We start from the raw sequence: 10000 nt of genomic DNA, 5'->3' as shown, positions 1-10000 counted from the left end.
GGCCTTATTGAACTGTTGAAAACCTAAACGTACCTTTTTCAAACTGAACGGAACTGTCTTCGACGGAAAACTTTCACTACCATATTGTATTTCGTGATATTAGAACCCAGTTCCCATTACGACAAGTGTTATTAGAACCCAGTTTTCACTCGTTGCCCGAGACTTCGTCATCATCAGCTATTTATATATATTATTACAGGGCTTCTAAGAGGGTGCGAATTTGGACATGCGGGACTTTGAAGTATCATTATGCGGCAAGGAAGCAGGACTTTGAAGTATCATTAAGCGGCAAGAATATATTTGAGCACAAGGGAACAACATAATGCAATTGAATTGGTCATAGACTTTTGCAAACTTGGTGGCTCCTAAAGGAGCCGTTTTTTTTTAAGTTGACAAAACCCTCTAGGAATAGAAGGCATCGTCCAACGCCATCGGCAACAGCCTCTTCGCGATGAGAAGTCGCTTCACAAACGGCAACAGATCGCCCAGCTGCCTTCGGCACTCCTGCTCGATCCTTTTAACTGAAAGTTTCGGGTCTCCCAGCCTCTCGAGGGTGCTCTCGTATGTTACTTCATTTACAATTCGCAGCTCCGCTATACCCAGAAAGTCTCTAACCGTGCTGCGTGCTGTGCCTGCGAGTCTGTACGCGTTGTTCAGGCTACACTTTTTCTCGGTCATAATGGAGAGCACTGCTGCGTATCGGCGATGGATTTCAGTAAGGTCATTGCGGTCGACCTTCGCAGCACTTTCATGGTTTGTTGCAGCTGGTGGATCTGAGTTCTGCAAGGTTCGCAGCTGCTGCTCCAGGGTCTTAATGCGGTCATCTTTGGATTTCAGCTGATCTTTGCAGGTGGCCATTTCCAGTTCATTTTGCCGGACCAAGTCTGCCATCTCATCGGCGTCCTGTTGAGCCTGCGCTAGCTGTTCTTCAAGCTCGTCAAACTGGGCCTTCAGATCTTGGTAAACCTTGCCAAGTTGCTGATTTTTCTGCTGCAACTGCCGACAAATTGATTTGTAGTTAGGCTCAGCTTCTGGAGACCCTGCGGCTACCTGCGGCCGTGTCGGTAGTGTGTTGGCCGACGTGTCGGTCGTGTGTCGGTGGTGTGTCGGCCGACGCGTTGGCCGACGCGTTGGCCGACGCGTTGGTGGGATCGGATTCTTAAATTTTACCCAGTCTGAAACTGCCAACAGGATAAACAGGACAACGATCATGTTTAATAAAAACTTAAATAATTTATATCAGGTTTGTGAAACATACTACAGTGTATAATAGCTTTTCGCCAAAAACACAAATAGTTTGAAGGCCAGCTACAAATGGAACCAAATTTACCGGGAGATAGGAGCCACGGTCCTGAGACAATCACAGCTCTATAGGTGCCTGTGTGGGGTCCTTGAACAGAAATATGTCACCAACATGAACAACTTAGGTGCCCATTAGGCAACAGCCTTGATAAGCCTTGATCCCATGTGCCATTAACAGTTTCATCACCAGAGAATGTTTGAAAGAACTTTAAAGGTACTTATTGCTTTTTATGATCCTGAGCCTGGCTAATATTAGGAAGCCCACCTTTTTTGAGATGCCGACAGCAACTCCCTTTTGACATTTAACTTGTCTTCAGACAAACACATTAATAATTTATTTATATTGCTAAGTATCTTTTCTCCATTAGAGATGAGTACTTAAAAAAGTCTGGGAGAGTCATGCAATACAGTCCTAGCATGCAAAATGAACCCTTCGGTTGCCATCTATAAGTCGCAAAAACATTGCATGCTTAAGCTCCAGTATTTCAGAAAGACCATGACTCTTAATATCATTATGGGCTTATGACTGAAGAGTTAATTTATAATATTATTTTCATTTATTTAGTAATAATTAAAAGAATTATGAAAAACTCAAATCAGAATTACATCCACTGAAAACCCCAAAAAAGCAATAATATTCTGCAAACGGCCTCATTCTTGTATTCTAGCTACATAAATATCAACGACAAATGGTACTCCAGGACATTTTAGCAATACTAAATGTAACAAATGGGTAGGCAAATTAGAACGTCTGTGGAGAAGGCCATTTATGCAATAATAATAATAATATTATTGTATCCTGCCAACATGCCAGTAGAACCTGAGGCTTAAGTTTCAATGTTACGTTCATTCAGACAATTACTACTAGATATAGCAAGTAATGATAACTTTAAATGAGGAATTTTCTCCACACTGTTTAAAGCACCAATTTATTTATCATAGATTAAGAACTGATTTTAGAGTTTTTCACAGATTGGAGCATGTTGTACTAAAATAAAGTTTACGTTTTCAAGAGGTAACAGTATCTTTTACTACTTAATACAATATAGAGGAATTCCCTTGAAGTTACAACTTTTCTCTTAAAGTTTGCCACAACCAAGTCTGATTCTATACAGTACCTGCAGTTCGAAATAGCTTCAATCCATGCAACACACTCATCATCCGTACTTGTCCTCAATATGAATTGTTGCCGTCCATCTACTGTTGGTATGCTGACAGAAAGACAGTTCTAAAAATTGAATTAGAACATATTTATTTTTGGTTTTCTTTGATTTTATTTTCATGTTTCAAAAAAGCTGTTTTTATCTCACACTCTGAGTGGTAGCTTTCGTACACAATAATGATAATTATTATAATGTGGCTACCACATAAATGACATCGTCAAAATAATTATCATTTCCAAAATAAAGGTTGAATTGGTGAAATAGCCAAAGCCCATTGTTCAACATCTTCCATTACCATGTTGGCAAATAACGGAAGATATAGGAGAACCCATAGCCTTCAGATATAGTGACAATGTCATTTCTGCGGTATCCATAAATGAAGCAGAATGCCTTTTATCACATTTAAATTTGGTTGAGTCGTCTATCCAATTCACTATCGAATATGAAAATGACAGACATTTGTCTTTTTTTATGAACCATAGAAGTCTAAAAACAAGGCTAATGTTTGCCGTAAACTCTGCACACTGACAAATATATTTCTTTCGACTTTCATCACCCTATTTGCCACAAAAAGTCAGAAACTGGAACCTAATGCTCATGAAGGGTGAGTGTCTTCCATCGTCTTGGGATTCTAAAGCTAAAGTGTGTCAGTGTTCTAAAGGTTCATAGTTACCCAAAAACTTTCCTTCGAAACTGCTTATTAACCCCAAATACTCCTATATATGATTCTTTGGTGGAGGAGGACAGCTACTGGTCTTGCAGCCATCTCCTACCTCCAAGGCATTACGAAACCTATATATCAAAATAATTTTGGCTAGCCACAACACAAAAGCTGCCCAAAAACCTTTTCAGAAGCTGAGTCATATTTTCTTTAAACCTAAGGATTCAGCACTACTAACACTGTGTATACTATTCCTTGCATGACTGCAAACATGAGTATATTGGACAAATAAAACATTGGGTCTTTAATCGTAACTTAAACATAACTCATTTTGAGCCAGAGTAGCGTGAAAAATATGTTTCAATGTTAATACACTTGTACTGGTATGTAGTTTCCTCATCCTTTTTCTTTAATATCTAGTATTAATGAAATTGTTTTTGAGTTGTCATTGGAGGGCATCTTCTTTTTAATATCCTATACATTATGACAAAAATTCATTTCGTCAATTACTTTACTAATCAAATTAATAAGTCACGAGATGCTTCTTCCTCTACACTTGTATTGCTCGTCACTGTTTGTGAGTAAAAATTATCTTTTTGTTGTTCTACTGCATAAAGTGATTACATTGTCAACAAAAATAGGGAGATAAAATTTATCTTCCTATTTTTGTAAACAAGGTACAGCCTGAAGTCTGTTCGTCACCTCTTTTGCTAAGTGAAAATCTAAAAGGGTTCTTTTTCAAAAAATAACAGGAACATTTTAACAATGTGTAAGTCTACCTACTGACAAAATAAGTTGTCTGAATCTGACTGAGAAGGCTATGGCATGTGGCTTAAATTAATACCTGCACAGTCAGTAAAGAAACCTTTCAGACTCACGAGAAACACTCCTGGATGCACAAGAGCAGCACAATTTTTTGCATGTTACTCCCAAAAATAAATTAATAATGGCACCACAAACGGCTGTGAATTAATAATAATATTTAAACTAAAACAAGTTGAAAAATATTTTTTAATGGCAATTCCCCATAGCAGATGGCCTGTTGCATTGTCAATTGAACAAGACACATGTAAATTACATCTTATCTGGTTAACAGATCTTGCATAAGTTTGAAGAAAAAAAATCACTTAATCAAAAAGTACTAAGTGGTCAGAATCTGTTAGACAAGGAAAGCTGTGATTGGCTCCAAAAAAAAAATTAAAAGAATTTTCAAGAAAATTATTGAGATGTGTCTTACGATTTCATTTAACATGTCTCGTATCCTTTGACTTTAAATGACGCTGAATAAATTTAACTTGTCTAAATACGTGTTATTTTGGTTCTACACCTGACATCAAGGAACTGTCATGCAGTTTTCCCAAAAATTACGAGGCACCCCTTTGAGAAATATTAACTACCTTCTGTCCGTGAAACTTATAAATTTACTTGTTTAAATTTGTAGACCGCACTGCGTAAAGAAACGAAAAGAGTTAAACTTCAGGGACCACCCTAAGAAATGAAAAACATATTTGTCCGCTTTTGATATAGGAATAGTAAATAATGGTTCACAATTATCTCTCGTCACGTTTTAAAGCCATCTACGATTATCAACAAAGAATTACGTTCCCCGAGAACGTTAACGTGTGAAAAAATCCTTTAAATAAATGGAAGGAAAAAGACAATAATTAGGGAATATCCCAAAAGAACTATTCATGAACTAGACGGCGGAGACAAATGTCACAGCACTCATAAATATTGGAAAGGGCTATTTTATAAGATTAATAAGATCGATTTCATACGCGTTTCAGGAATGCTAGTTGTTGACAAATTTAGACAAGAGCTAAAAATGCGCCCCATTTCGCCCACACAGTACTTGAACCATAAGTTTCCTGTAATTTCAACGACGGGTTTAAAGAAATATTTTTATTGCAAATGTAAGCTTTAATAAGTAAAAGCAGCTCTCTTCACTTGACGAATCAAACCTAGATCATGTTCTCGCCCTTAATTTGAATACAAGAAATTCAACGGGGAACAAAAATAATAAAATGCGGCTAGTTCCGAAAGAATGAAGCCAAATTTATATCAAATAAACGGCTTTTTAACGCGAGTGCTGGCGAAAAAATAAACGAGATTTGTACAGCCAATACAAAACCTCAACTGACCTGGTTTTCGCTGTCCTTCAGATTTGTCAAGCATAATCTTTCACAAATTGAATGCTCCAAGTAGATAGCTCCCGCAAGTTTGGAAGAATCTTCATTCTCAAAATAAAACAAAAAATTTTGGTACAATGCACACCAGCGCTGCATCCACTTTCCAGCGTTTTCGTGGTTTTTCATGAAAACAGGTCCGCTTATGGAATAGTCGTGCTTTGCCAACGAAACCAGGTGGTTGAGTTGTTCTTCGCTAATTCTCACAGAAGCGGGCATGATGATCAAGCTAAATGTGCAGAAAATTCATGAGCATCCAGCTGACGTGTTACCCACAGGTGAACTCGTATGATGACTCTGTTTATGACCAAAAGGCTATCTTCACCGGTTGTCTACAAAAATATCCTATTTCCAGGGTAAATTTCATCTTCTGAAAAACACGAATAATGAGGATTTCAACTTGAACCAAGGATTACGAATCACACTTGGATTACTGTCATTAAATTTCTGTTTAGGCTCGAAACCTCAGGACTCTGGATCAAGCGCCTCCGAAAATAAGTTGTGACTAAAAAGGCAACTCTGCACGGTGGGGAGGGGGATAATGTTTTGAATTGTACTCAGTTCCTCCCGGTCAAAATGCTGAAAAAACCGTAACCTCCCGCGTTGTTGTTTGGAGACCATTGCAACAATTTTCGACAGTTCCTCTTTCCATCTTCATTTTCCGGCTTATTACTGGGTTGCCAGCATGGCAATCCTAGTCGGAGAGTGGGTAGGATTTGTTCTAACCTGCGATCAGGCCCATTTTTAGCTTCGCCCATATGTTCTCTTATGTCGTCGCTCGCTAAAATTGGGCCTGACCAAAAGTCTTTCAAGAATTCCGAACGGTCATTTTGGCCGACCAAACTCGTGATCTGATTGGCTGTTGAAACGCCGGAAGTGAAAATGCCATCGTGATTGCGCGGAGCTCTCGCGAAGTCCTCGAGACTAATCCTCCATAAGTGTACGAAAAAATTTGCGCCCTTTTGTTCTTACAATGCCGTGGACGGTGCAACTTGATTTTATTTGTTTAAATGGAGATATACCATCTGAAACATCTCACAACTTGTCCAGAATCGAGTTTGAATCTCTGGAACGAGTGAAATTAAAGTGATACTATGACGAAAATCGCATCTTTCCTATCTAAGTCATTTTGAAACATAAACAAGTAGTCTGCTTGAGAAGAAAAATGCTGTTTACGTTTTTCAAATATAATATCTCTTTTCGTTCCAGAGATATTCGAGTTTTTAAAATATGCAAATTAGCCAAGTGATGACGTCATACACTCAACCAAATTTTTTTTGAAATATGATGAAAAGAGATATCTCAGCCAATTTGAATCAGAAATGTTTGATTTTTTGCAGTAAGATTCTACTAAATGTTCTCCATAATATGAGCTTAACAGTTCTGTTACCATGGCATCATACTGAGTTCCAGACCTCCCCCATATTAAAAGCTTTTCTGGCCACCTTTGGCGTTCCATTTTGATATTTGCTAACAGCACATTACATGCATGATCCAGCAAGCATATAAATATGTTAGCTCGAGTTTGTGGCCTTGTTTAACATTTTTCAAGTTGAAAATCACTAACATATTGAAATCAAGTGGGTGGGGACTGGAAAAGAGTGAGTTGCCATGGGAACAACATTTTTTATAGCCATAGGTGTGTTTCCTGTAGAACTATTACACTACCAAGTTTCAATGGTCTGCGCTGCAAATTGGCCAATTTAGCTCTATTTATATACTTAACGTAATATTGGGTTGAGTGTATGACGTCATCAGTCATCTCATTTGCATATTTTACCAATTTTTCAATCTTAAATATCTCCGGAACTAATGAAGATATTTGCAAACGGTAAATGGCGTTTTTGTTCTTTCATGGAATTCTATGAGATACACTAAAAAAATCAAGGGGTAAAATTTTGATCATAATACCACTTTAACGATTCCGTTGTCGAGCTCTGTGGCCATCGGGTTGAAAGTACTTTGGCACAAACTTCCCTGATGTTTTGAAAGCTAAATAGCTGGTTCTTTCAAATGGCAATGAAAGCCGATGCATATTGGTTTCCTGGATGAGACAGGGGACATATATATCAACAGGAGGAGATGCTGATAAAATCGCAAGTTACACGAATGCATGTTTTGAATAACTGTGTATCAAACGGCTTTATTTATTTACTGTACATGACACGGTTTGTTTGCACACTTCATAATATTTCCAGTTGATTTAACTTAAAACTCGCACTCCAGAAACTAAAATGGCATGTTTCCAGAGAGATCAATTGTACAACAATAAAAGAAACTTTGCGAGTCCATCTTACTGTTCGTACTCCATCAAAAAATTAACAGCCAAACTTATCATGATTTTACTGCGCGCAATTCTAGAAATACACTGCAACTGAAGATATTACCCGAAAAAATCACCAAAGAAACCTTCATGGGCAAACACGTTAAAGGAATAATGTATTTTCAAATCGTCCAACGACAAAATGCTAGGTTATCTCAATTACAAATTAAGATGTCAAGCTCAAAAGATTGCATATTCACCGGCCTTTGCCGCAATATAGTCCTCGAAAACATTCCCCATGCTTTAAATGTGTTTTTCTCAAATTAAAGCCAACGGTAACTTTCGAATTCGTTTATAATATTCCTCCCACGGTAATTAACTCTGGTGAAAACAAAACAACCTCGTTCCCAGGATCTCTCTTCTCTGCCACCATCAACGACAATGGAGGCAGAGAAGAGAGACCCTGGGAACGAGGTTGAAAACAAAATAGCGTAAATCTGCCGTCCACGCGTGTATTGGTGTAATGGAAGTAAATTTGATTGGCCGACGAAGGACATGTCAATCAATCAAAAAAAGTGGGCGGAAGGAATTTCGAAGAGGAATTTGGTCAGGCTCGCCAACTCGACGTACCACGCGAAACTAAAATAGAACCTGATCGCAGGTTAGATTTGTTCGTTTTATTTTTTTTATTTATTTTATTTTTTATTTTTTCCGTGTCGGTAAAAGTCTTGCCTGTTCATCCCCTGGTAAGTTGTGTCTTTGTGCATAGAGCCTTCTGCGCGTATTTTCTTAGGATCGAGAGGGTAGTGGAAATGCGTAGATATCTCTGGTGGACACAAGAGAATTAACTAAAACTTGTGGTGAAAAGAAGTTGTGAGGGAACTTGAAAATTATCAACATGTCAGCTCAGAAGTCAATGTTTCTCGCTTCTCTTTTATTTGTTATTCTTCAGAGACTGGAATGCTGTAGTTCAACACTACACAATTCAGTGCCTTCGATCTGATTTTCTGTAACAAGTACCACAGGCAACCCAGTGTATGCTTCACGGAAGCATCTCGTTGGTAATTTGATATGGAGTAGACGTTTATAGACGCATTAGTGTGGATAGGGTTAAATACAGTGAAAATTGTTTCTGAAAAGCCGAGCAGATGAAACATTGAAGTACTAACAAGAGGTATCAGCCAGCTAATAAAGTTCATCATTATAAAGGATTATCAAACGCCAATTTGTTACACTTGTCAACGCATTTTGGCATACCACCCGACTGAATGGTAGGTCATTTCCTATCCTTAAAAAAAGAGATAGTTCAATCCTGTGATAAAGGAGTAAAAAAGGGTAAGCAAGAGGCGATGTGACCAAGTGGTTACGGCTTGATATTCGCTCACGTAAGCACTGGACACAATAGAAAATCGTCCTCTGACTCCCGGCTCTGACCTCCAACTAACAAAATTTCGGTCGCCAAGAATTCTTGATCTGCCTCAGGGCCGTAGCCAGTATCATGAGGCAAACCGAGGCACTTGCCTCAGTCATTTTTTTCGTGAAATTTTAAAGTAAAGCGTGATTCCAGTGTTGTCTTTCAAACTGATGTACTCGCCACTTATCATAAACACTTAAAATACCTACGAAGAGAATTTAACCACGGACGTTGCCTCAGTCATATTTTTTGTCTGGCTACGGCCCTCTGCCTCACAAGTTCAAAAAGATCACCTGGTTGTCTCCTTTCAGCAGGTTTCTAAATGTCATTGTATTTCTTTCAGCTGTTACTTTCTACAGAAGGTCATTAACTTTTAGCTTTAAACAGGGGCGTAGATAGGATTTTTCAAAGGGAGGTCACACTCTCTCACACCCAGGGTACTTACCGGTTTGTCATGTCGATATCCACGCTGTTTCTAGTGAACGTGACAATTTTTCGGATGAGTAGTGAGTGTGGAGATGAATAGTTGAAGTAAGTTGCAGGTGACATAAATTACTCTGTTCCAGTCTCACAGGTATGGTTTGTATTATGTTGTTGACTGTCACAAAGGGGGGGGGGGGGTCACCGGCACCCCAGGGCCCCCCTGGATACGCCCCTGTTAAATATAACCGTGTGTCAATAAATGTTCTTTTTTTGTTTTATCTAGCAAGTAAGGGTAGCAAAAAGCGCTTTAACACTGACGAACATAACGCGTCGAACGTCGGTTAATTCGTTTTCTAAGTAAACTCTATTCAATGAAAAAATGTATTGATGAAGCCGTGCCGCGCCTTATAAGCGAAATGGGGACGCGTGATCCTCGAACTTATCTTGACAATTTAAGCAATTGCCTCTTATAGACATGGGTGTCTATATGAGACAATTGCGAGGATCACTTCTCCCTTTCACCTATAACCCGCACTTTATCTCAATATACATTTATTTCATCCATCGAATCCTTTCACGGAAACACTT

The 10000-nt window shown here is 38.6% G+C and overlaps 1 protein-coding gene across 2 annotated transcripts in view; it reads right to left on the bottom strand.

Annotated features, from left to right (window-relative positions):
* The window catches only part of LOC137992724 (ras-specific guanine nucleotide-releasing factor 1-like), a 79976-nt gene extending 74157 nt beyond the window's left edge, over positions 1-5819 (bottom strand). Inside the window, exons 1-2 of one of the 2 annotated variants that reach the window (XM_068838212.1) lie at positions 5268-5819; positions 2421-2530 (exon numbers count right to left, since the gene is read on the bottom strand). In XM_068838212.1, the coding sequence (XP_068694313.1) occupies positions 2421-2530; positions 5268-5531 (374 nt within the window). In that variant the 5' untranslated portion in view covers positions 5532-5819. Of the gene's footprint in view, positions 1-2420; positions 2531-3970; positions 4067-5267 lie in introns of those variants that run through there. The other variant, XM_068838213.1, reaches the window with a different exon arrangement.
* Positions 5820-10000: the final 4181 nt, after the last annotated feature.

The sequence above is a fragment of the Montipora foliosa genome, chromosome 2 (genome assembly GCF_036669935.1).
Source record: "Montipora foliosa isolate CH-2021 chromosome 2, ASM3666993v2, whole genome shotgun sequence".
NCBI classification, from domain to species: domain Eukaryota; kingdom Metazoa; phylum Cnidaria; class Anthozoa; order Scleractinia; family Acroporidae; genus Montipora; species Montipora foliosa.
Note: the sequence above shows the minus strand (reverse complement) of the source record. Positions and strands in the feature narration are given on the sequence as shown.